The sequence below is a fragment of the Phytophthora sojae genome, assembly GCF_000149755.1.
Source record: "Phytophthora sojae unplaced genomic scaffold PHYSOscaffold_1, whole genome shotgun sequence".
In the NCBI taxonomy this organism is placed as follows: Eukaryota; Oomycota; class Peronosporomycetes; order Peronosporales; family Peronosporaceae; genus Phytophthora; species Phytophthora sojae.
Genome location: NW_009258115.1, coordinates 3,982,256 through 4,005,793, shown reverse-complemented (window position 1 = coordinate 4,005,793; position 23,538 = coordinate 3,982,256). Strand labels below are relative to the sequence as shown.

General features: G+C 56.4%; 12 protein-coding genes across 12 annotated transcripts; 7 read left to right on the top strand and 5 right to left on the bottom strand.

The window, feature by feature from the left end:
* Positions 1–228: 228 nt before the first annotated feature.
* Positions 229–2,005, bottom strand: PHYSODRAFT_475692 (hypothetical protein; the record flags this gene model as incomplete). The annotated part of the gene is made up of 6 exons (XM_009516597.1): positions 229–324; positions 396–536; positions 618–886; positions 969–1,338; positions 1,424–1,744; positions 1,889–2,005. The coding sequence occupies 6 exons, from the start codon at positions 2,003–2,005 to the stop codon at positions 229–231; spliced, it is 1,314 nt and encodes a 437-aa protein (XP_009514892.1).
* Positions 2,006–3,038: 1,033 nt separating this feature from the next.
* On the top strand, positions 3,039–5,480 carry PHYSODRAFT_468130 (hypothetical protein; the record flags this gene model as incomplete). Its single annotated transcript, XM_009516596.1, has 2 exons — positions 3,039–3,660; positions 3,835–5,480. 2 exons carry the CDS (start codon positions 3,039–3,041, stop codon positions 5,478–5,480), a joined length of 2,268 nt encoding a protein of 755 aa, XP_009514891.1.
* A 1,646-nt stretch (positions 5,481–7,126) lies between these two features.
* PHYSODRAFT_308773 (hypothetical protein) lies at positions 7,127–7,528 on the top strand (the record flags this gene model as incomplete). The annotated part of the gene is made up of 1 exon (XM_009516595.1): positions 7,127–7,528. One exon carries the CDS (start codon positions 7,127–7,129, stop codon positions 7,526–7,528), a length of 402 nt encoding a protein of 133 aa, XP_009514890.1.
* Positions 7,529–7,764: 236 nt separating this feature from the next.
* Positions 7,765–8,796, bottom strand: PHYSODRAFT_321397 (hypothetical protein; the record flags this gene model as incomplete). The annotated part of the gene is made up of 1 exon (XM_009516594.1): positions 7,765–8,796. The coding sequence occupies one exon, from the start codon at positions 8,794–8,796 to the stop codon at positions 7,765–7,767; it is 1,032 nt and encodes a 343-aa protein (XP_009514889.1).
* Positions 8,797–8,818: 22 nt separating this feature from the next.
* PHYSODRAFT_321396 (hypothetical protein) lies at positions 8,819–10,069 on the top strand (the record flags this gene model as incomplete). Its single annotated transcript, XM_009516593.1, has 2 exons — positions 8,819–8,953; positions 9,008–10,069. 2 exons carry the CDS (start codon positions 8,819–8,821, stop codon positions 10,067–10,069), a joined length of 1,197 nt encoding a protein of 398 aa, XP_009514888.1.
* Positions 10,070–11,412: 1,343 nt separating this feature from the next.
* On the bottom strand, positions 11,413–14,391 carry PHYSODRAFT_321395 (hypothetical protein; the record flags this gene model as incomplete). The annotated part of the gene is made up of 1 exon (XM_009516592.1): positions 11,413–14,391. The coding sequence occupies one exon, from the start codon at positions 14,389–14,391 to the stop codon at positions 11,413–11,415; it is 2,979 nt and encodes a 992-aa protein (XP_009514887.1).
* Positions 14,392–14,697: 306 nt separating this feature from the next.
* Positions 14,698–15,870, bottom strand: PHYSODRAFT_473722 (hypothetical protein; the record flags this gene model as incomplete). Its single annotated transcript, XM_009516591.1, has 2 exons — positions 14,698–15,562; positions 15,665–15,870. The coding sequence occupies 2 exons, from the start codon at positions 15,868–15,870 to the stop codon at positions 14,698–14,700; spliced, it is 1,071 nt and encodes a 356-aa protein (XP_009514886.1).
* A 1,219-nt stretch (positions 15,871–17,089) lies between these two features.
* Positions 17,090–18,781, bottom strand: PHYSODRAFT_293408 (hypothetical protein; the record flags this gene model as incomplete). The annotated part of the gene is made up of 1 exon (XM_009516590.1): positions 17,090–18,781. One exon carries the CDS (start codon positions 18,779–18,781, stop codon positions 17,090–17,092), a length of 1,692 nt encoding a protein of 563 aa, XP_009514885.1.
* Positions 18,782–19,561: 780 nt separating this feature from the next.
* Positions 19,562–20,394, top strand: PHYSODRAFT_470954 (hypothetical protein; the record flags this gene model as incomplete). The annotated part of the gene is made up of 2 exons (XM_009516589.1): positions 19,562–19,693; positions 20,062–20,394. The coding sequence occupies 2 exons, from the start codon at positions 19,562–19,564 to the stop codon at positions 20,392–20,394; spliced, it is 465 nt and encodes a 154-aa protein (XP_009514884.1).
* Positions 20,395–20,706: 312 nt separating this feature from the next.
* On the top strand, positions 20,707–20,877 carry PHYSODRAFT_474475 (hypothetical protein; the record flags this gene model as incomplete). Its single annotated transcript, XM_009516588.1, has 1 exon — positions 20,707–20,877. A coding segment is annotated over one exon (171 nt), but the record flags the coding sequence as incomplete, so codon positions are not given.
* A 145-nt stretch (positions 20,878–21,022) lies between these two features.
* Positions 21,023–21,449, top strand: PHYSODRAFT_433506 (hypothetical protein; the record flags this gene model as incomplete). The annotated part of the gene is made up of 2 exons (XM_009516587.1): positions 21,023–21,213; positions 21,284–21,449. Coding segments are annotated over 2 exons (357 nt in total), but the record flags the coding sequence as incomplete, so codon positions are not given.
* Positions 21,450–21,896: 447 nt separating this feature from the next.
* On the top strand, positions 21,897–22,436 carry PHYSODRAFT_469470 (hypothetical protein; the record flags this gene model as incomplete). The annotated part of the gene is made up of 2 exons (XM_009516586.1): positions 21,897–22,043; positions 22,110–22,436. Coding segments are annotated over 2 exons (474 nt in total), but the record flags the coding sequence as incomplete, so codon positions are not given.
* Between the last annotated feature and the right edge of the window lie 1,102 nt (positions 22,437–23,538).

The window sequence follows — 23,538 nt, the reverse complement described above, 5'->3', positions numbered from 1 at the left end:
GCTCGCGCGTTCCCTCCTTCGGCTGCTCTCCACTTCTGTCTCCACGAAAGAGTGGAAGAGTGAGACATACGAAGGCTGCTGTTCTCACATGGGCATGCCCCAAAATACATCACCCCATCTAAAGCGAACCGCAAAGCTACAGCGTCAACATAGAGGAAGCGCACCATGGTATTAATAGTGGAGGCAGACTTCACCTTGCGCCAAGTCTCCAAGCCTTTCGAGCCTTCATCAAATATAGGACCGCAGCAGCGCGTGATTGGCCTCGGGGACGCTTTTATCGATGCGAAATTGGACTTTCACAACCTCCGCGAACCCTTCGTTGACCTAGCAGGTAAATACGTGCGCGTCATTATCACGGCCCATGTCATTTTTTGCGTTGCACGCCAGCCACTTACCGTTGGCGGCACCAAATTCTTATAAAATCCGTGAATGGCGACGTCGGGGATTTTCTTCTGCTCCGTCAGCGACCTGAACGTGTTGAGGTGCATCGATAGCGGCTTGGGGACATCCATTTCGAAGCACCGAATCGGCAGATTCTGACGAAAATGCAACAACATATCGGTAAGTATTTTCGTCGGCAAATGCTGTGCGTATACGCATGTGCATACAGTGCTTACCTTTTCCTTCGCAATGGTGATCCACTCTTTCCGTGCGCGCGGCTCACGATTGGTGTTGTCGACCACAACGCTTTTCTTCTCCGCGATCGCCTCCAGGCACTTCTTCTTGCAATTAGCAGCGGTACGCAATTCGTCTAGGCTCACTACGGTGTAAGAGCTCAGGTAGGTCTTCGCGAAGAAGGACTTTCCCGAAGCTGGAGGGCCCACGAGGACGACCATTTCCTGGTCGGGCTTGGCAGCCTGAGCTGAAGCTGGGCTAAGCAACGGTTCTTCCAATACAACAGCAATGCGCGAGTGTGAGTTTGGCAACTCCAACAGCAGTAGTTAGATCAACGCTCCGTGGGTGCTTACCAGCAGAGTCGTTGAGGGCGACGGATTTCGGGTCAAAGCCGAGTTCCCAGGTGTCAGGACGCGTGTGGAGTCGCTGCTTCGTGCCCAGAAACAAATCTTCCGGCGTGAAGAAGCGGATCCCTGCGTTGAGCGCAAACTTGTAGTCTGTTGCAGCGAAGTCCTTGGCTCTCCCAGCGATCTTCGGTCGTCCCGCAGCATCTCCGCAGTAGAAGCTCGCCTCTTTGTCAATGGCCTCCTCGCCCTTGGAGCTCACCACGTTCACCATTTCCTTCCAGGCTCCCAGACGGGGCTTCCGCATGGCGTCGTTCTCGGTCCCAAGCAGCACCAGCATCGGCAGCTTCAACTGCTTGACGATCGTCTCGAGCTTACTCTACACAGCAGCAGACACCGACACACCGTCAGTTGCCAGGACACACAACAACAACACAATAGACGAAAGAGTCCTCTCTCTCTACCTGCACTTGAGCGGCCGTGATGTGTCCTTTCGCGATGCCGTTCTGGTTGGAGAAGATCACGAGCGTGAAGCCGTCGCGCGCGAGCTGCGCCAGCTTCTCGCGCACGAGCGTCGGGTGGAACCACTTCCAGTCGTCCTTGTCCTTGGCGAACTTCTTGCCGCTCTTGGTCACGATGAGCGTGCCGTCCAGGTCGAAGCCCGCGACCTTGATCTTGTCCTCCGTCTGCTTCTCCTCCTGCTCCTGCTGCTGCTTGGCGCGCGCGTCCAGCACGTAGAGCGAGCCCTGCACGGTCCTCCACGGCGTAAAGTGCGGCTCCGGCAGCTCTGCGTCAGCCGCGGCCTTGGCCGCCCCCGCAGCAGCGAAAAAGTCCGCGCTGTTGCTGGCACTAGAGAGAGACTCGACCTTCTGCTTCTTGGCCGGAGGCTCGGCGGCTGCAGCAGCTTGTGCGGGCTGCAGCGCCGGCACTTGGAAGCCGCTGGCGCTGAGCCGCCGGTTCTTCTTGACGCTGTCACGCGCCCACTGCGCGCGCAACACTTGGGCGCGCGGGAAGCGCGCGCTCAGCAGCGTCTTGAGCCGCAGCATCTCGTCCTGGTCCGGGTCCTTGTCGTCGGCCAGCAGCGCCACGTTGACGCGCGCGTCGTCCTGCGCCTCGTCCTGGTGATCGATCACGACGCCGCCGTGTGTCTCCACGAGCGCGCGCAGGTCGGCGGCGTGCGGCTGGCCCAGCAGAACCACCACGTCCTGCGCGAACAGCTGGCGCCGCAGGAAGGCGTCCATCTTGGCGGCGGATGATGGAGATGGCCGGTGCTCAAAAGTTTTGGTCCCGCAGTGGACTATTTCACAGTTTTTTTGCGAATTTGTGCAGAGATGCAGGGCGGCCAGATGCTGGTGGCTCGGCAAAGGCTGGGCTGGCCATGACAGCGCGTTTGTATGTGGGAGGGCTGCCGCGGCTAAAGCCTCCACCTGGCCACCGCGTCGAACGTAACGGGCTCAGCCGTGACATCGACAGCTCCGCGCGCATCAAGCGATCGGCCCGGAAGACGCCACCGCAGCAACAACTAAGGTATTAGGCGCGCGCGCAGCCTCCAGACGAAGCGAAGCGCTGCAGAGCGCAGTGTGTATAGGTACTCAATCATCTCAAGCTCTTCCTGGAGGAGAGCGCTCGAGTCGAGCCGTGCCGCCGCCGCCGCTGCTGCTGCTCCCTGCGCATCTTCTCGCGTTCTCTCCGGCCGCCTGTCTTTCCGCGCGCGCGCGAACCGTACGGCGTTCGAGCGAAAGTCTCAATTGAGTCCTCTCCTGTGCTGGTTGCTGCTTGCTGTCAGTCTGCAACGTCGCGCTCCGTCTCGGTCTGGGGGGGCAAGCGGCGACGAAGGCGGTGGATTGTTCAGTAGTCGGCGGCCGCAGCGGACCACAGCACAGCAAAGGGAGAAGAGAGAGAGAAGAGCTGGCTGCTGGGGGGCTTTCGACGACCGAGCGAGCACAGGCGCAGCGCTGGTGACGAGCAGACAATTCTCCTCTCCTCCCAGTACTATCCGACGGACGGATGCCACAACCGCAGGCGCCGCCGCGAGCCGCACCCGCAGCCGCAGCCGGCGCGCACCGTGGCAACAGCGCCATGGCCCAGTTCAAGCCCAAGCGCTGGCAGGTCGAGGACCAGTGCGGCCTCTGCGCCGCGCCCTTCACGCTCATGAACGCGCGGCACCACTGCCGCCACTGCGGCATCTCGGTCTGCGGCAAGCACTCGAAGAACAAGGTCATCGTGCCCACGTCGCTCTCCAAGGTGCCGCAGCGCGTGTGTGACAAGTGCTACCCCAAGTGCCGTAGCGCGGCGAGGGGCCTGCCGCCGCCTCCTTCGCGGGACCTGCCGGACGACCAGCCTCGACGACACACGCTCGAGCGGGACTACGGCCACCGGATGCGCAGCCCCCGAGACGGGGCCAGAAGGACGCTCGAGGGCGCGCGGCGTGATAACAGGACGTGGAATGGAGACGCCGACTACGACGAGCCGAGGCGCCTCATGCGACGCGATGTAGACCCTCGCGCGGCGCAGGAACGCCGCATGAGGTCTCCGCACAGCAAAGAGAAGCCTGCGCGTGACGGAGATCTGCATCCTAAAGAGCTTGGGCGTGAGAGAGATCCACGGGAGAAAGAGCGACGTCACAGGGACCCACGCGAGAAGGACCCGCGTGAGCGAGAACGAGAACGGCGCCATAGAGACCCCCGTGAGAGGGAACGACGTGAGCGAGACCCTAGAGAGAAGGAGCGTCGCGAGAGAGACCCTAGAGAGAAGGAACGGCGTGAGAGAGACCCTCGAGAGAAGGACCGGCGTGACAGGGACCCCAGAGAGAAGGAGCGCCGTGAAAGGGATCCGCGCGAGAAGGAACGACGTGACAGGGACTTGCGCAAGAGAGACCCCAGTGAGAGGGAACGCCGTGACAGGGATCCGCGTGAGCGCGAGCGGCGAGACAGAGCTCTGCTTGAGAGAGACCTGTTCGACAAGCCTCCGCGCGAGAGGTCTTCTCGGGACTCACCGGCTCAAAAAGAGCGTCACCGCATACCGAGCACGGAGCCGATCAGGAGCCGGAAGAATGAGCAGATGCGCAGTCCGGCGCCCAGTGCCGTCAAGCGAGTGAGCGACAAGATGCGTGAAGAAACAACCTCGACATGCCGCACCACCTCGTCGACATTGAGCAATCTCTATGCTGCTATCAACGCGACTGAGGAGGTCAAGGCAAAAGTGAAGGCGCCTCCACCACCACCGAAGCGCCCGCCACCGCGCAAGAAGGAGAAGGAGACGCCGAGTGCTTTTGCTGACTCGACCTTCTCCATTTTCAGCCTCGCGGGGTCCGATCACTCGGACTCGGGAGCCAAGGCCCGCGTGGCTAAGAAGAAGGAGGCGCGTCGACCTGGAAAAGGTCGGACCCAAGAATCGATGGAGAAGAAGGAGCACCTGGACTTCAGCGCTTCATCCAGCAGCGTCAAGAGCTTTGAGGTGTCGGCGATCACGCAGAAGTACCTGAACCCGAAGCCAGCGAAGGCGGCGATGCAGAAGACTACCCTAAAGCCGATGATTGAGGAAGACAGTGAAGAGGAATCGACTCGAGGACCAAGCAGACGTAAAGCGGTCCCGGTGAGCGAGAGAAAGGCAAAGCCGAGTCAGCGCCAGCACGACAAGAAGCTCCGCGGTGAATCGCATAAGATGCTTCCTCCGTTCCAACGTGAGGGTAGAAAGCCATCGTCTCAAAATAGTGGCGGCGGCAAGTCATCGCGCACGTCGTCTATCTCTGACGACGACTTCGACGAATTTAAGGCGACGCAGTTCTCGCTGAGCAGCGACAATTTCTTTAACGCCGACGACGAGTGCTTCAGCAACGACGAGGACGAGGCGCTCGCCAAGCGTATCGCTGCGTCGAGTCGAGAGAAGCAGAAGCAACAGCTAGAGCAGGCCACCAAGCTTCGGGCCAAGAAGGCAGCCATCGCTGGAATTGACCCTGCCAGTCTCGAGGCGAAGGAAAAGGCCCCCACCACTGCGAACTACAAGTTGACGGAGCAAGATCAAGAGATCATGCGTCAGATGGCGGAACTGGAAGCGATTGTCCTTCAGCACCAGAAGGAGCTGCCGGACCTGCTGGACATGTACAGCGAAGCCTCCAAGCGAGCGGAGAAGGCGCAGAAGGAGCTGCAGAAGGCGAAGGCGCGCGTGGCCCGATACGAGAAGGCTCATGCTACTGTGGCGCGAGCTATTCGCTCCGGGCGACTGTACATGAAGCAGAAGGAGTACATGGCGGCAATTCTGGAGCTTTCACGCGCCATCGGCATCGAGCGCTCGAACGCCACGCTGTGGTACATGCTAGCGGAGTGCCGATTGAAGGTTGGCCAGCCTGCCGCCGCCGAGGAAGCGTGTATGACAAGTCTGAAGCAACAGCCTACTGGCGCGGGCGTGGCGCTGCTGGGCCGCATCCTGCACGAGCGTGGGCGTCACGACGAGGCCATTGAGTGTTATTTATCAGCTTTGGGGCGAAACGATGAGAGCGAGGACGAACAAGGTAGTGAGTAGTGAAGTAGCGTGTACGTGCACCCCGCGCCGTAAACGCCCACAGGAACAAAGCTGTTAAGGATAATTTTGTGTTGATAATTGACGTACGTTTGAAGTCGTCGGCATGTTCAACGGTAGAACTTACCACCTAAAGACGGCATCGAAATGTGCCGGGCGGTTCCTCCGTCAGCCTCGTCTTTCTGACGAAGAAATTTTGGTAACACTTGAAAAGTTTTACGAAAAAAAAGAGCTTCAAGTTTTGGGAAAAAAATGCTGAGAATTGCATACCCGCAAATCACTCAAATTGCGGGCCAAAATTTTTAGCCAAAATTTTCTTTGTCGCGCATTTTGGTGAGGCAACACTTGGGAAGTTTACAAAGCAGCACCTTATATTTGTGTTTTAAAAAATGAAGTCCTTAAGTAAAACATTTCATAACCAAAACATTTGTTGAGTGACGGATTCAGATTTCGGCATGATATGCAGTATTAGTCAATGTATCGATCTATTCTAAATGTTGATATATTTATTGGCCTGATTAAACTTGTACGCGACAGTTTTAGTGTGGATCGGCCTGTCAAACCTAAGTCTGCGGTAAGTCCTCAACAATGAGTCCGGAGGTATCAGCGTACTTTATAATGAGGCAACGCAAAACAAAATCGTATTTCCAATACTACAGTGGAGATATTGCTGGTTGATTACAGTAATTTGCCTTAATAGCGCAATGGCTGCATGTATTCATTATTAAAGATAATTGTATAGGAGAGGCTAGCGGGACTCCCATTAGGTGGATTTGGGGTATAGACAATTACCCGTTTCAGCAGGTTATTGGATGCCACGACTGCGCTATTGAGGCAAATTACTGTACAAACTTCAAGTCATTCGTACTTTATACCATTATTGAGAAAATTGATTACCAGAATTGCATCAACCCAAATCTTTCACATCACAAATCTATACAATCCTAGAGTGCCACAATCCTGGTCTGCGGGTCCGCATGGTTTCAAAAGCGAACTGATTTGTTTCGATTTGACATACTTCTGAGCTGATCTACTCTAATCTACGCGAAAAACAACATCTAGAACAACAACACAATATTTTTCCAGAATTAAAAAAACACTGATGAAAAATATTTTTTGTTGCTTTAGATGTTCCTTAAATATTTTCGAGATTTCAAAAAACTATCTAAAACTATTTTGTTGTTCTACATGTTTTTTTTAATATTTTCGTGACTTCAAAAGAGTATCGAAAAATATTTGTTGCTGTAGATTTAATGTTTCGCGTAGATTCCGAAAATGGCGTCGGATTAGCTCGGTCACCACTTGCGATCTCGGAGCGTGCGATAGCTTAAGGTGAAGCTAAGATAGCTACATGTAGCTACACACTAGTATAGCTAACTCGAAACGCGTACTTAGACCGGAAGTGTTTTGCGTCGCCTCTAATAGTCAGAAGGCCGCAAAGCATGTTTTTTAAACGTTTTGCAAATGTTAAAACATTTGCAAAACAACTTGTCAAAAACTCCCAAACTCACGCATTCATTTGGTATTTTACGTTACAATACGGCAGAAAACATGTTATGGACCAAAATATAGTCCGCTCAAAATATAGTCGCTCAAGGCCTCCGAGCCGCACACCAAACAATTCGCCCAATCCCGACACTAGCGGCACGATGGCGTCCAACTCGATGCGCTTCCTCGAGGCCTTCACGCGCGCGGCCAAGCACCAGCACGTGTCGGGCCGCGCCCAGCGCGGTCTGTTCGCCGGCCGCGACAAGGCGTTCGGCAACAACGTTTCCTTCTCCAAGCGCCGCACGCGCCGCGCCTGGAAGGTGAACCACCAGTGGAAGACGCTGTACTCGGAGGCGCTGGACGAGAAGGTGGGGCTCAACGTGACCACGCACACGCTGCGCTGCGTGGACAAGTGCGGCGGCCTGGACAACTACCTGCTGAGCATCAAGGACGAGCGCGAGCTGGGCGTCAAGGGCCTCAAGACGCGCGACCGCGTGCGCGAGGCGCTGGCCGCCATCGACGCGGCGGCCGCCGCTCAGTCCACGGCTGAGGCCGAGGCCTAGAGACACAGAAACCGACAGCAGCAGCAGAATAGAGAGGCAGAGAGGAGGAGGAGGAGGAGGATAAATGCAGAGAGGCTCTGTTTACTGCTGACGTTGCTCTTCTACTTGTGTGTGTTGACCTAGGTGGAGAGTAGGCGAGGGCTGGTAGAACGGTGGGGTGGTCATTTAAGTTAACAGGGGGGTGGGGGGCTACTACGCACGACGTCTATTTGGCTACTGGTGGGTGGTAGAACGCTTTAGATCTCGCCTTCACTGAGCTCGGAATCCTTGGAATCCTTGGACGAGCGGAACACGATCGAGTCCGAGTCGCGGCGGAAGAAGTCGTCGTCCGTGTCGTGTGTCGAGCGCATGGCGAAGCTGCCCTCAGTAGCGAAGCTGCCCTCGGTAGCGAAGCCGTCGTCCATGCTGAGGTTCGTGCCGAAGCTGTTGTCGGTGCGGCGGTCCGACGTGTAGCTGTTGTCCGTGCTGCGGCCCGTGGCGTAGCTGTCGTCCACGCTGAATTCGCTCAGAGCGTCGCTCATGTGGCTGTCCCGGTAGCTTTCGCCGCTCTCGCGCGGCTCCGAATGCTCCGACGTGGTGGATGGCAGCGCCGACACGTCGATCAGCTGCGTGCTCATGCGATAGACGTCGTCGTCCACGGACGCGTTGAAGACGGAGAAGTCGCTGCTAGATCGGTCCGAGCGGTGGGTGTCTCGCGGCACGTCTCCGATCGACGTGGCCGACGAACCGCGCTTCGAGGACCGAATCTGCGAGGCTGCGACCGTCTCGAGGCGTGTGGGGAACCCTGGAAGCTGCGCGGACCGCTGGCTGGACGTGGCCGACGGCGCGATGCTGCCGAGAGAGCTGCCCTCGGAGAACTCCGAGTTCGTCCGGTGGAACTCCGAGTTTGTCTGATACGCGCCCGAGGACGCGACCGACACCATCGACGGCGCGTTGTGCCGGCCTGTGAACGAGTCGTATTCGTTGGCGTTATAGCTGTCAGTCGGGGTCTCGATGCTCGCGTTGGAGCCTGCACCGCTGCCAGGCCGACTTCTGTTGTTGAACGCCATGGCCGCTGCTCCGGTGACGACGTCGGCCTTGTTGTTGGACGGCATGGTCACCGCAATCTCGTCCCGCGGCGTGAGCGGGTCCGAGACGAAATTGCCCGACGACACTCCGGTCTCGCGCGGCACAGTCACGCGGTTCTGACGGAAGAGCGAGTCCATCATGCGTTGCTGCGAACTGCCGCGGTCCCGCTTGTTGGCCGCGGCCGCGCGTACGTGGCGCATGTGGACGAAGAAGATGGCTGCGATGACAGCGCCTACGGCGCCGACAACGACTATCGCGAGTTTCCAGCCGCCGAAAGACTCGGATTTTCCGGAGGAGGTGGAGGCGTTGGTCGGGTCGGACTCGGAACTCTTCGCGTTTGACTCGGCATTGGTGTCCGTATTGCTGTCGTCTGACTTGATCGGAGAAAGCGGAAGTTCTCCCGACTCATAGCCACCGGTCGACGTGTCTGCGCTTCTGTCACCTGAAGACTGGGACGCGCGTGAAGACTTGCTGGATGATGAGTCGGTGCTGCTGTCGTCGGAAGACTGCTTTGAGCTTGAAGATTTGCTCCCTGAATTCGAGTTCGACGACCCAGTTGATGAACCTGAAGTGCTGGAAGACGAAGACGCTGCCGGCTTAGGGGTTGCAGGTGACGGCGTTACTGCAGGGGAAGCCGTGGTCGGAGTCGGTGCCGGGGTCGGTTCCGGGGTCGGAGCGGGTGTTGGGGCGGGTGTTGGGTTAGCTGTAGCCGGCGACACCGTCGTGGCAGCAGGGGCTGGTGTGACTGGGGCTGCTGGCGTGCTAGCTGGAGCTGCCGGCGTGCTAGCTGGAGCTGCCGGCGTGCTAGCTGGAGCTGCCGGCGTACTAGCTGGAGCTTCCGTGGCTGGCGCCGCACTCGTGCTAGCTGGAGCTGGCGTCGTTGCGGCAGGCGCTTCCGTCGCTGGGGCTGCGGGTGTATTAGCTGGAGCTTCCGTCGTAGGGGCTGGTGGCGTACTAACTGGGGCTTCCGTCGCTGGGGCTGCTGTAGGCGCTTCAGTCATTGGGGCTGCTGTCTCTGAGGCGGCATCCGTGATAGCCGGCGACGTCGTCGATGGGCTTGTAGTTGCCGGTGCGTCGGTCGCTGGCGGGTTTGGCGTCGAAGGGCTTGTAGGTGCCGGGGAGTCTGTCACTGCAGGACTTGGCGTCGCTGCGGGCGTCGTTGCCGGGTACGTTGTCGCCGGCGCATCTGTCCCTGTTGCTGGTGCTTCAGTTGTTACTGGCGCATTGTTCGCCGACGAAGACGTCGTGGTCGAGCCGTCACCGCTTCCACCGGCAGGCATGACGGTCGCCGGTCTCGAGACAGCATCCGTCGCCGCGGGCGTGTCGTTCGTGAGCCCTATCTTTGATTCCTCCAGGCCTGTCGGCATCACCGTGGCCTGTGCCGTGACTGCCGACGCGAACGTCGCCAGCAGCAGCAACGCGAGCATGAGCGACCGCTTCATGGGAACCTGTGCTGTGGTCGAGAGCTCCTAGCTCTCGGGGAATACTGTCGCTGCCTGTACAGTTAGTTAGTCGACGTGTCGGTGGCGCCTTGACGCCCAAACTCCAAACTGTGTCGTGCTCGGAGCGTGTTAGCTCCTCCTGTTGACCACAATGTCCAGTTCCGCCAGCAGCTCGCAGAAACGCCGTCACGCCAAACAGCTTGTGTATGTACTGTGCGTATCAAGTCCGTCTCGCTTGGTGCGGTGCAAGTCAGGCTTGGTGCTTCAGGCGGCGCAAGTTGCGCCGCGCAACGGAGACTGGCCGCCTCTTTTCGTGCAAAGCGGGAAAGCCGGCTGGTGGCTGGTAACAAGATGACTCTCTCCTCGCTTATGCTCGAGACAAAGCGCCCCATACAAACTCGCAGAGTGGAGCCCAGCTGGGCCACGACATGTTGTCGTTTGAGCGAGTTCCCGACGCGGTCTCTACTCGTGCGGCCTGGTTCCGATCTGGATGAGCTTCTCGGATGCCAAGGTGCGGTCAGTGCAAGCGACGCTGGCACTGATGGGGCCCCCAGCGCGTCTATCCAGGCTCGACGCATTTGGCCATCGGTTCCGCCTCGCGTTCGTTGACGAGGTGTGCTTGGGTTTCGGCTGGAAGATCTCGTCGAGTTGACGAAGATAAGCTAGCGCTCTCAACTAGTGATGGGGACGTAAACGACGTTAACTTTTACCTATCATATAGTATATGCTGTATAATAGGCTTTTGGGCGAATTTTGCGTAAACGTATGCTAGTCATAACTATGCATCTGGCGTTAAAATTACGAAACTCGTACTAGGACTACATCAAAACTACAGCTCAACTTTTGAACCTATGATATAGAGTACGCTGAATGATGGGTTTTCAGTTAACGTCGTTTACGTCCCCATCACTACTCTCAACAGCGTCCGAACGTTTGCTCGATTCGCGTTGAGTCTGTCGGGCCGGTTCCATCGAAAATGGTCGAGATCAGGAGAAGCTCTCGAGGCCAAGAGAGGAAGAAATCCGACGGTGACTTCGCGGGCGGTATGCAGGTCGTCCCAACGTGCGTGGGCAACGCCTTCCTGTAACGCTTCCCGGCAAAGTGGTTGCACCGATCTGCTCGGTCAAGTTGACTTTATGTGTTCGGGCTTGACTGTTGCTGAACAGCGTGGGCAGCGAGTTGACGTTGCACACTTGTCGGTGTATCCTCGTTTCGATGGGAGTTGTACGAAGATCGAAGCTTTCGACATTACTGCATCGAGTAACGTGGAGAAACACTCGAGGAATGCTAGTAAGGTGTTCTTTGTATTCATGCGAACTACACGGATGGGGGTTCATAGATCGTTGCGACTGCTATAATAGCTAGGTAGCTGCTCTACACTTGAAGCAGCATCTTGAGGCAGTTCTTGGTCGCTACACTTACGTCGCGATGCACCGCACGAACCCGGACACGGTACGCGTTACCGTCGCTAGCTTCCAGGCGCACGAGGCAGCCAACCGATAGCTTGTCGCCATTGGGACCCACCGCTCCAGTGCGGTAAGTCGCGGCTCCCGAGAGACTGCCACTCGTCTGAGAGTCCATTCCGTCCACCATGGCGAACTTCAGGTTCGTGCTAAGCCACTCGCGAGCCTGGGCCAAGTCCAACTTGCTGGCCGCAGGCACCACCTCCTGCTGCTCGCGATCCTGTCCTGCCAGAGCATTCCACCGCTGGAGGAATGCCTCTTCGTTCACAGCCACCGGGTCCATGAAGTTCGTCGCCTGGCACGGAAGCGCCACTCGGTAGGCGTAGCTCGTTCCATTGCGCGAGAAACTAACCGTCATCACTGGGGGTTCTGTGAACGGAGCCATGGCTTCGATCATGATCTGCTGCTTGGCCTGCTGCTTGCCTGCGAGCTGCGGCGGCACCTCCTCGGCCTGGACACGGAAGAAGTTGCCCGTCGCGAGCTGCACCGAGAAGTTGCTGAGCGTGTCTGCGGTCTTGTTGCCGAAGAAGAGGTTGATTCGGCCTTGAGAGCCGCGGTACTCGTGCTTGGCCCCAATCTGCAGCACGTCGTTCTCGACCAGTACACCTTGGGGATTCAGCATGAGGTTTCGAGCCCAAACGGCGATCTGCGGCGTCAACGACGCGTCCAAGCCAATGGGTTTGCCTCCGCTCGAGCCACCACCACCGAAGATGTCGCCCAGATCTGCCGACGCCGGGTTCGGGCCACGGATAGCCTCCGGAGCTGCTCCCATTTCAAAGGCTGATGAGGTTTTGGGGGCCACCGGCTCATCCAAAGACAGCAAGTCGACGCCTTGCGACGCGGCTGGCTGTTGTTCGCTCATTCGCGCCTGCGCACGGGGCGAAATCGCTCCCTCCTCGGGCAGGACGGAGCCTTCACCCACAGCGGCTGCAGCCTTCTGCTGGTTGCGAAGCCGAACAATGAGCCCGGACTCGCGGTTCTCCGGGAACACGGGCATGGGCTCCAGCACTGCACGAAGCACCTCCTCGCCGTTCGGAGAGCTCTTGCAAAGCTGACGCAGCGCCAAGTACTCGCAGGCACGCTGCTGGATCTCCAGGTTCATGTTGCTGGCGGCCTTAGCAAGTACACTGTGAACCGTCGAGCGCAGTTCTTCGTACAGGTTGTCCATCTTGACGAAAGCCGTCAGCAGAACGCCCTTGGTAGGCACGCTCGAGTCAGCGTAGTGCTGATGGAGCACCTCGAACTGGCGCGTGCCGCTCATGGAGGCGTCGTCACACAGCAAATAGCCGAACTCGCCTAGGACGTAAGCACCGAACTTGGTCGTGGTTTCATCCACGTAGCGTGGCTCCATGGCCTTGAACATTTGCTCAGCGGCATACCGCTGCAGCTCCTCGCGGTTCGTCACGATCTGAACCACGCGGTGCCATACTGCGTCGGGAACCTCGCTGCCGGCAATGGTCAGAAGCTGGAGCACTGTGTCCACGTACCAGCGCAAGTCGCGCGCGTACTTCTCGGCCAAGATGGCCGCCTTCAGCACGATCTCCTCGCGGATGCCACTGACGGGTCCGGTGGTCGGGACAGTGCTCACGGTGCGCTCGGCCACGGCCAGGTAGTTGACAAGTTCGCCCACGATCTCTTGAGCGTTGCTCGAGTCGCACATGGCGAACAGTAAGTCGAGAGCACGGCGACGCACGGACGGATCGGCGTCCTTGAGCGAGAAGAGCACGGTCTCCTGGTGCTGTTTGACGCCGGTGCCATCTCCATCCAGCCGAACCATTCGGTACATGGAGTCGAGTCCGACGTAGCGAATGTTGGGCTCCGTGACGGAGATGAAGCGGGCCAGCAGGGCCACCGCCTGCTCGCGCAGCTTGTACGCCGGGCTCTCCGTGTCGCCTCCAGGCTTGCCCCGAGCAATGACAAGGTTCACGGCCTCGATCAGCACAGCATAAGCGGCGTTGTTCTTGGCACTCTTGCCTGGAGGAGTGCGGGCCAGGACACGGTTGAGGGTCTCGTTCAACATGTTGTTGAGTCGGCCATCGGCCGAGTCGGCGTCCAGAGCACCGTTGGCGTGGAACTGCTGCAGAATACGCAGCAACTTGACTTGCAGCCACGGGCACGGCGTGTTGTAGTACATGTAGTCTCGCGGGCAGTTCTTGTGCGTGACCAGAGCATTGAGTCTCTGAATGCAGGGCTCCACCAGTGAGCGGAAGGCCGTCGGATGCAGCGACAGAGCCGTCTGCAGCAAACTGGCCGCGGACGTGACGACACCCAAGTGGCTCTCGCTCATGAGGTCGTTCAGTCGGCTCTCCATGTCTTCGACCGGTAGCAGCTCCGGGTTATCCGGCATCAGGCGACGCGCGCACAGCGCCGCTTTCTTGCGGACGTGGGCGATGCTGGCCGAGCTTGTGAGCAGAGCGGCCACGTCGGGGCCCATGGTCTCACTAAGGTCAGCTCCTCCCAGGTTGGCCACGCAGCACAGCGCGAGACACTGCGAGCTGGCCTCTCGTGACTTGAGGTCGTTGCGGATGGAGTTGATGACGAGCGTCATGAGCTCGTCCGAGGCCTTGAGCAGGATGGAGCAGCCCAGGTAGCCCAGACACTTCTCCGAGTACTTGGAGCCCGACACGAGGCTGATGATCTGCACGTGGCCGAAGTCCACGTCGTAGCCCAGCATGTAGATGTAGATGAGCTTCCACGCGTACTTCTTGCGGTCGTACGACTGCAGCGCCGGGCCGCCGCTGCCCAGGCCCGAGTTGCTGGCCGTCTGCGTGAACTTCTGGCGGATCTTGCCCAGCTCCTTGTCCACGCGCTTCTGCTCCTCCTCGCGCGACGTGCACGCGCGCAGCTCGCTGATGAAGTTGTTCAGCCCGCGGGCACTGAACATCGCCATAGTGACCGAATGCTCTTCCTACTTGCTTCTTGCTTGGGCGGCTTCTTCCCGAGTGAGCGAGCAGCGAGCAGTCGCAGGCAGGAGGCAGGAGGCACCGGCGGTTGCGATCAAATGTGGCACACTTCAACTTCACGTACGGCAAGTTGAAGTGGTCCTGCACGCTCGGCTTGACTTGGACCTACAAGACACTGATAGGCACAGGCAGACACAGGACACAACACATTCCATCAAGTGAGAGCAGTACGTGTATGTGTATGTAAATCATCTATCTACTCCGACCATTGAGCGGGTTGCGAGGACAGGAGCTTACTTCTTCGCCACCTTCTTCTTACCCCGGGCCTTCTTCTTGGCCGACGGGGTCGTCGTCTCTGGCTTCTTCTCTGCTGCGGGCTCAGCCTTCACGGCCTTCTTAGCCTTGGGGGCTTCCTTCTTCTTCTTCTCCGCCTTCTTCGCGGGGGCCTTCTTGGCCTCCTTGGCCTTGGGGGCCTCCGTCTCCTCCTTCACCGCCGCCTTCTTGCCCTGCTGCTTCTTGGCCTTGGGGGCCTCCACCTCCTGCTCGGCCACGGCCACGAACTCCTCGAGCTTACGCTTCTTCAGGTTGGCCGTCTTGCCGACGGGCGGCAGCTTGGCAAGCGTCGCCAGCGCGTTGTACACGGGCAGCGCGACCGAGTCGCTCGTCTTGACACTGATAGACTGCACGCCGTTCCAGCCCTTGGGCACGAGGTTGGCGCAGTTGTTCATGGCCACCATGATGTTCTCCACGATCTGCTCGGGCGTCATGTCCAGGCAGGCCACCTTGACGTTGTTGCACACGCCGGCGCTCACGTGGAAGGCCGTGCGGCGCGAGGCCAGACGCAGGCTGGCGGCCAGGCTCTTGCGGGACACGCGCACGGCGATGGGCTGTTTCTTCTTGACGAAGAACTTGGTGCCCAGGTGGCCCTTGAGGTAGGGCAGCACGCGGTCGTCGGCCAGGAACATGTCGTAGGCCGCGGCCAGCGCGCGCTTGTCCTCGAAGCGCGAGAAGTTCTTGCGCAGCTTCTTGACCGTCATGACCTTGGTCACGCCGGGCACGGGGTCCTTGGCCAGCGCCTCCTTGATGCGCTTCTTGTCCTCATCCTTGACGAACAGGCAGATCTCGGCGCCCTCGTCGTACAGCGAGTGCGGCAGGGTGCTACACAGCGATGCAAAACAGCGGCCAGAGGTCAGAATAAGCTGCAAAAGGTCGCAAACAGCGTGGCCCACCACGTGCCGTGGCTATAATGCTAGGTCTTACACTGGGATGGGCTTGAGCGTCGTCTTGCCGGGCACCAGCTTGCGCGTGAGGATGCACGAGACGTACTCGGTGTCCTCCACCAGCTGCGCCTTAGCGCGCTCCTCGCTCTTCTTGGCCACGAAGGCCTTCAGGGCCAGCACGGCGCGGCGCACCTGGGCCTCGTCCAGCGGGTTGCGCAGGCCCTTCTTGATCGTCACCTCGGCCATGGTCCTGATGCGGGTAGTGATTGGCAATAGCGACTGCAACGGGCCGAGTCTTTGGCTGGCCACGGCTGGCTGGGCGGCGCTGTACCACCAACATGGTACGGGGTAAAGTCGTGGAGTGGTTGTTTGTGCAGGGTAAAGAAAGAGGGTGGTTGATGTTGAAAGCATATGTTGATACCCCAAGACTTCTTTGGATTGATTTGGATTGACATGTGAACGAAGAATTCGGGGCCCCATCCGCTCGATGTTGGACCCGAGCGTAAGATGTACATGTAGGTTGGGTGGGAGGCTTAAGCCGCCGGTTCAGATCCAAGTATGCCAGCAATGTTCTAGAACAGGTCGATTCGGACGACGGTGAAGGAGGCTCGGTCCACGATGATGATGAAGAAGAAGAAGGCGAAAAGAGGGCGGAAACGGCGACGACGGATGTCATGCCATGCTATAATACGCAGCGTGGCGAATCGTCTCGATGGGCCACTTCGCCATACCCGCTTGTAGCCTTTACATATCGTCAATCTTGACTGAAAGTTGGCTGCATTCTGTGGGGTTTCGCCGTTTGGGAACACGCAAGGGCATATACAGTAAAGTGTCTCGATAAGGAACGCCTGATATGAATAGAAAGAAGAAGGTATATGCATGATTGAAGGTTTGTCTCGTCACATCAAATTCCCCTATGTACTGATTTACCGGCACGTGATGGGTTGGAGCGTGGCGAAAGCACGACATATCTTGCTACGCACACAGGAGGAAACCACTAGATCATGTGACATCGAGTCGATGTTCTTTCGCATGCCTGTGTGGACTCCGAATTGATCAGGCCGCCATCATGGCTAATCAAATAGTTAACGGGCAAGCGTCAAGCTAAAAGATGTAGCGGAGGATTCCTCCGCGACCTTTGAGTTAGCCCGGTTCCTGAGCTCGGATTGGCGGAAATTTTCAGAAGAGAGAGGATGGTGGAAGATGTGTGGCGTTAGCTCCCTAAAACAGTACATCAGACAGACAGTGGTACAAAAGGGGGATGACGACTTCCTACAGAGTATAAAATGTAGCCCGTTCCTTATCGAGGCACTTTACTGTAAAACAACTCTAAATTACCCTCGAGTCATGGTATCTCAAGCAAAATCAAGCCTTGGTCTCCGATGGAGAGCAAGGCAATCGTGAATTACGATATTCACGATATGAAAGTCTTTTTCTACTCTTCAGCTTCAACTTGGTACCCGATCTAAGCAGCGGGGGACTGCAACGAGAACTTCGCCGATAGCATTGGGGCCGAGAGGCTGTCGCCGTGGGTGGGCAGGCTCTGGGCCAGCAATCGGCTCCAGCCACTGCGCGCCTCGGCGTGGGAGTAGCCGTACACGAAGTACGAGAGAGCGCCGACGACCATCCAGGCGACGCTGAGAGCCTGCGCCAAGTGGTCGATCTGCGCGATCATGTACCAGTTGGCGAGGATGCAAACCGCCGGGATGAACGGCACCAGCGGAGCAGCGAACAGGCCAGGCGAGTTGGCTGTCTGCAGGCACTTGACAAACAACACCACGGCAATCCCCATAGTGACGACGAGGCAGGCGATGGCGAGAACCAGACACGCCGTGGACGAGCTGTTTTCGTAGCCTTCCTGGTACAGGAAGACCGTGCATCCGGCCGTCACAAACAGCGCGGCGACCAGACTGGGGGCCAACTTGGGCGACTGCGGCTTCATGCGCGCCAGCGTCAGCGAAATGTTGGCGATACTGAACGACATCATGACGCCGAAGTTGACGATATCCCAGAGCGTGTCGAAGGGCACGACGACGGCGATCGCCGTGAAGAACAGACCCGTGATGAGCGTGTTCTTGAACAGGTTTCCCTTGGAGTCGACCTCAGTGAAGACGCGAGGCAGAAGTCCGTCGCAGGCGAGGGCGTAGTTGAGTCGCGGCTGCGCCAGGAAGCCGATGAGCGCCACCACGGGCATCGTCACCACCTCACCAGCACGCACGATAGTGCCAGCCCACTTCCATCCGTGGCCCTCGAATCCGTCTCCAAAGCTGCCGGCGTCGAGGTACGGCACCATGCCAGACAGCACAAGAGAGCAGAGCGCGCTGAGCACCATTGTGGCGATCACTACGGCCATGACGGCAATGGGCATGATCTTCTTGGGGTTCTTCGTCTCACCGGCGAGGCAGCAAACTTCATCGAAGCAAACGTAGCCGAAGAACGCCTGGGACGCTCCGGTGATGATGCCCTGCGTTCCGAAAGCCATAGCGCCGTTCAGCTCGGTGCGCGTGGGAACGAACGGCGACAAGTTGTCGGGGTCCATGGCCGCAAAGCCGGCAACGATGATGAAGCCCACGACGCTCATTTTGATTATGGTGACGGTATTCACGAAGTTCTTGCCGAACCGCACGCCCACCAGGAGCACCACCATGCTCAGGAACTGGATGAGGCCCCCGCACAGGTTAGCGGACTGCAAGTTGAGCCAGTTGAAGCTCTTGTCGGGGTACTCAAGCAGCAGCCACTCCTCGACCTTGTCACCCCAGCTGCGCGCCACACCCGCGCCGGACACAGCGTACTCGAGCGTCAACAACCACGCTGCGACGACAGCAGGAAGCTCGCCAATCGTGTGGTAGGCGTACGCGTACGTGCTGCCCGAGGACGGCACGCGCGTGCACAGCTCCATGTACGCCAGCGCATTAAGGGTGCAAATGACGCCGCCGATGATCCAGCTCACCACCGCGGCTGGCCCGGCGGTCTCCGAGATGATCGAGCCGGCGGTGGAGAAGATACCGCTGCCGATGGTTCCTCCCACCCCGATGCAGCAAAGGTCAAACATCCCCAGCGTACGCGGGATATCCTGTGAGTTCTCCTCGGCGTGGATCACCGCGAGGGGCTTGGTGCGCCACAGCGCAGCGAAACCAGAACGGCGGGTCTCGGTCATTGCTCGGATCGATAAGACGAGACTCGGGATCGCGTGCTTGCCCTTGGACCGACAATAGAAGAATGAGTGGAGGTGGAGTGAAGTCTGAGTGCCAAAACTTACCTACGCAAAGCTCGCAGCGATGAGCTGAGGCAGTGCGAGCCTCGTCGACATGCACCCACTAGCGAAAGCAGCACGTGGCCACCCAATGGAATAACGCTGCCCACACGTGTCATGCCAAGCTTGACGTTTGCAGGCTCGGCTGCACGGTTTTCCTCGTCTCTGAGCGTCTAGCAGTGCATACGCCGGACGGGGGTTGCTCCGTCGCAGTCGCTATGCATCGGCATGTTCTACAAAACGTGGGAGTGGTTAGAGCAACCATAAGTATGGTTACTTTTAGCCATTCTGAGACATGTATGGTTGCTTTTAGGGATTTCAAAAATTACGAGCGTAATTTAAATGTCTAAATTACCATTAAGCCCTTAGGTACGCAAATCACGCTAAAGTGCGCTTCTGATTAGGTACGATGCCATTAAGTGCGCCACCTCACAGCCGCTCATTTTAAGAATCGCGCTGCTGAACGGAGGCCACGTGGGGCACGCACCTCTCGCGAATGAGTCAAGCACCAAACGGCGAGGGGGGACCGATTGCTTCTGCGGGGGGAGCCATTATAAACGGTAATCAGTATGCTCCATGTTGGTGGCAACGAGAGTATCTACGTGCCTCACATTTTGTTTGAATTCTGTCGGTATGTATTGTTTAGGCCGAAAGCTGCGGAACGTAAACGAGGAGCTAAACTACATGTACGCCGCTCTCGGGATTGAAAAAGACGACGACGAAGACGAAGCCTTTGTTCTGGATGAGGAGGATGAGGAAGACAACGGCGACGAAGAGGCGGAGGATTGCTACCAAGAGGAGGAAGACGAAGAAGAGGTCGATGATGACGAGGAGAGCGATAGCGATGAAGAGGAGGGTGACGACGATGAAGAGGAGGCGAGTGACGATGAACAGGAGGCAGACGACGACGGAGAATCCAGCACAGAAGACGAAGCAGAAGCGGGTAAGACTCGTTTGGATTATTGTTGATACTTATTGAGTTGAACTGATAATGTATTGTGTATTTTTTAGTTTGATTAGAACGCAGGACACGCAAACAGAGCCCCGAGCCGAGAAAGAAAGCCACAGCACGCAAGAAAACACCAGGTATTCTCGTTAAAGTTGCTTTAAGCAAAAAGGTTGCGCTATCATTAATATTGACATTCACTTTGGAATCGATAGATACCGCTCTGGCCACATGCAAGCTTTCTGCTGGGGATGAAACCCAATCTTTCGCGAAAAAGCGTAAGGCGGAGCTGCAGCTTCACGAGTCTGTCGACGCTGATTCGGCCCCGCGTTTATCCAAGCGGAACAAGCAGTACATACCGCGGAAGCGATCAAGCAAGCACCTTGACAAGTTGCGGGAGATCAACGAGGAGCGCGAAGAAATTATCAACCCCGTTCCGCCCTTTACCCCAGCGATTATCAAGAGTTGGAGCAAGTTCAACGCACACTCGAAAATATACAAGCAGAAGCACCACCTCAAGTTTCGAGTACGAAGCTCGGAGACACGAAAGCAGTACAACAGGTATGTGTGACCTCTGTTTGATGAGAAATTTAAGTTATTAACGAACCCCCCATTCATATGCAGCAATCGTCGGGACCAAATCCCTTCACGTTTTAATTGGAGTCACAAGGTCCTCCGCTGTACACACGGTGTTTCGCAAGCGTCGCGCTCCAAGGGACATCGCAATAGAAAAGGCAACTATTGCGGGTGTCCTGCACGCATGACACCAACCGTTCAGCGGATGGAAAATGGCAAATTTCGAATTGTCATAAGAAACGAGGTATCTGCCTTTTCGTGTATTTGTTTGCTTTGTTAGTATTTCTCACATGTCGCTGTTGATAATCAGAATTTTACCCACACGCACCCGACCACCCGAACGCAAGCATCGTTGTACCTGACAACAAAGACACTTCCGTTGGACGAGCAAGATCTCGAAGATGTTAAGACTTTAACGGATGCTAGTGTTTCTTCCAAGCACATTACGAACTTCCTGAATGAGAGAATCGGTGCGTAGTTTTATATACGATATGCTGAAGTGATACTTACGTTACTGTTCGCGCTTTGTGTGTTTGCTTGGCTGCAAAATAACACCTCAACAGACCCGTAATCTGATCCGCAGTATTATGGGGCACGACGCAGCGGAGGCCCGTTTGAAAGACATGCTGCAAGCTATCCGCCAGTTAGACGGTAGTGACGGCCTTGTTATTCAAGACCAAATGGACGTGACATGCGCTATCGTGATGCAAACAAAGGTGCAGAAGTTGATGTTCGAGCGCTGGGGCGACACTCTTACGATGGATTTCACTCACGGCACGAACAATTTGGGCTATCACTTGGGTGCGTATGAGTTGTTCGGTATAGCAACTTTATCTTTGTTACGGCAACCTTGCGTAGTTATAGCAACCATATCGATGATATAGCAACCTTATTAACAAAGTGATTTTCTACTGTTGTGTGTTGGATATTTCAGGGAGTCTGGTCGTCACAACCGCTACTGGTAGAGGGTTCCCAGTTGTAGACTTCATATGCCTCAACCAACGAGCTCCGATGATGGCAACAATCCTGGAGTATTTCCAAGAGAAGAACCCAAGTTGGCGGATGATATCCTCCATCGTGATCGACAAAGATTTCGTTGAGTGGAGGGTGCTGAAAACACTATTTCCTGCTGCAAAAGTTTTACTTTGTCAATTCCATGCCATTTCGTACTGGAAGAAGGTGATGCAGCGGGCCCCATACAAGCTGAAGGTGTCTGAACGCGACGAGTTACTCAACTTGATGATAAAAACGCTGTACAGGTACGCAACAGGTTCTATTTATGATTCTTGTGATAACGCTAACTTTTGAAAACAAACCATATGCAGCTCCACAGAGACAGGTTACGATTCTAGTTACGGTGTATTGAAGCAATACTGCGAAGAAAACAAGAAACAAGCTTTATTCTCGTACTTTGAAAAGAACTGGGATTCGTGTCGAGACATGTGGGCGAACTTTGCTCGCAGCAAATTTTTCACGGCTGGGAATACTACGACGAACATGATCGAGTCAAACTGGAATCAAGTGAAAATACTGTTGGGGCACAAGACACGAATTGACAAGACTATTGCGGGCTTGGTGCAGCATCAAATCATGATAACTCAGCAGATCGGGTTCGTCATCGCGCAGCACCATTCGACTTCGCCCGTTCCTAAAACCATACCGATGTTTCTCCGGACGGTAGCAAATCGACTGTACCCTGACATCTTCGAGAAAGTGAGAAAAGAGTGGGAACGATTTGTGAACTTCATGGCAGATGCGACTTGTGAGCGTACAGCGTCGAGTCCTTCACAATGGAAAATTTATTGCGGGAATCAAACCTTTCGCTGTCACGATGTGGAGTGGACGTGTACTTGTCTATTTTATAGCAGTCACCATTTACCATGTCGTCATCTTATGCACTTAGCACGCGTGGGGCATGGCTTCAAACCGCTTCCAGCTATGGCAATTCATGATCGGTGGAGTACGTACCAGACCTTGGAAGTGAAAAACGAATTGACGGCTGCAGCGGAAATGTTACAGCCAATTGTGCAGATGTCCAAGTTAAGGTTGCCGAAAGTAAAGTTGCCGAACGACACTGGGGCTGAACCAGAACAACCACTTTATGCTGCGGGGGGTAACGCTTCGCCAACCAAAGCTAGGAAGCAAGTTGCGTACGTACGGCTACGGCGAGGTGAACGGGCAAACCAGGTTGTATTGTCTTCTGCTGAAAAATACGCATACGCAAAAGCGATGCTGGAACCGCTATTGGAACACCTGTCAGATTTGTCTAGTGCAGACTTCTACCAAGAGCTAAGTGCCTGGAAGGAAACGATCGACATAGGGATCAACCGTGTCAACCCTGCCCCCCAACCGAGTTCTACAGAATCTGCTGAAGATAGCAAGCAAGAAGAAGATGTATCTGAACCTGTCTCAGACTCCATTCTGGACCCCGTGGAGGCAATGGGGACTATGACGCTCATGGACGCATTGGAAAGCAGCCCCATGACCATGAATTATGGCGATTACGAGTCCGACGAAAGTATGTTACCGACACAACGCACTCACCTTTCGCAGTCATCTCCAATTCGACCCCCCATCGACGAGAAATCTCATGACAGCTGCGGAATGAGTAGCTGTGACAAGGTTTCAAGCTCTACGAAGCCTGACACAGAGTCGCGCGTGCGCCAGGTCGATGTCGTTAGAGTACCTAAGCCACCAAGCCAAGGAAAGTCAAGGTCAACTCCGAAACAGCTGAGGCAAACTACGATCAGTCTCAAAGCCGACCGGCTTGCTGTTCACAAGTACCCCACTGAACTTGCCGTGAGTTTGGATCAGTTCCTGATTTGGGCCAGAAACACCTCAAATCTGAAGCGCGTGATGGAGATGCTGTCGAAGTATCCTGTTCAGCTGGAGGATGCCTATCTAAGAGCTCGGAAGATTGATTGTCATTGGGAAATTGTACGACCTGCGGACTACATGCACACATTTGTAATTCCACAAGACCTCGCCCTATCAACGCAGGCAGCAACGACTACTACCCGGAAGGAGAAGCAGCCAATTGTACTGGATGAAAAGGCCAAGAAGCAAGGACTTGTTCTCGACGTCGTCTTGGCGATTGATCCAAAACTGTGGATCTCCTTCCGGGTATTAGTCGTGCTGC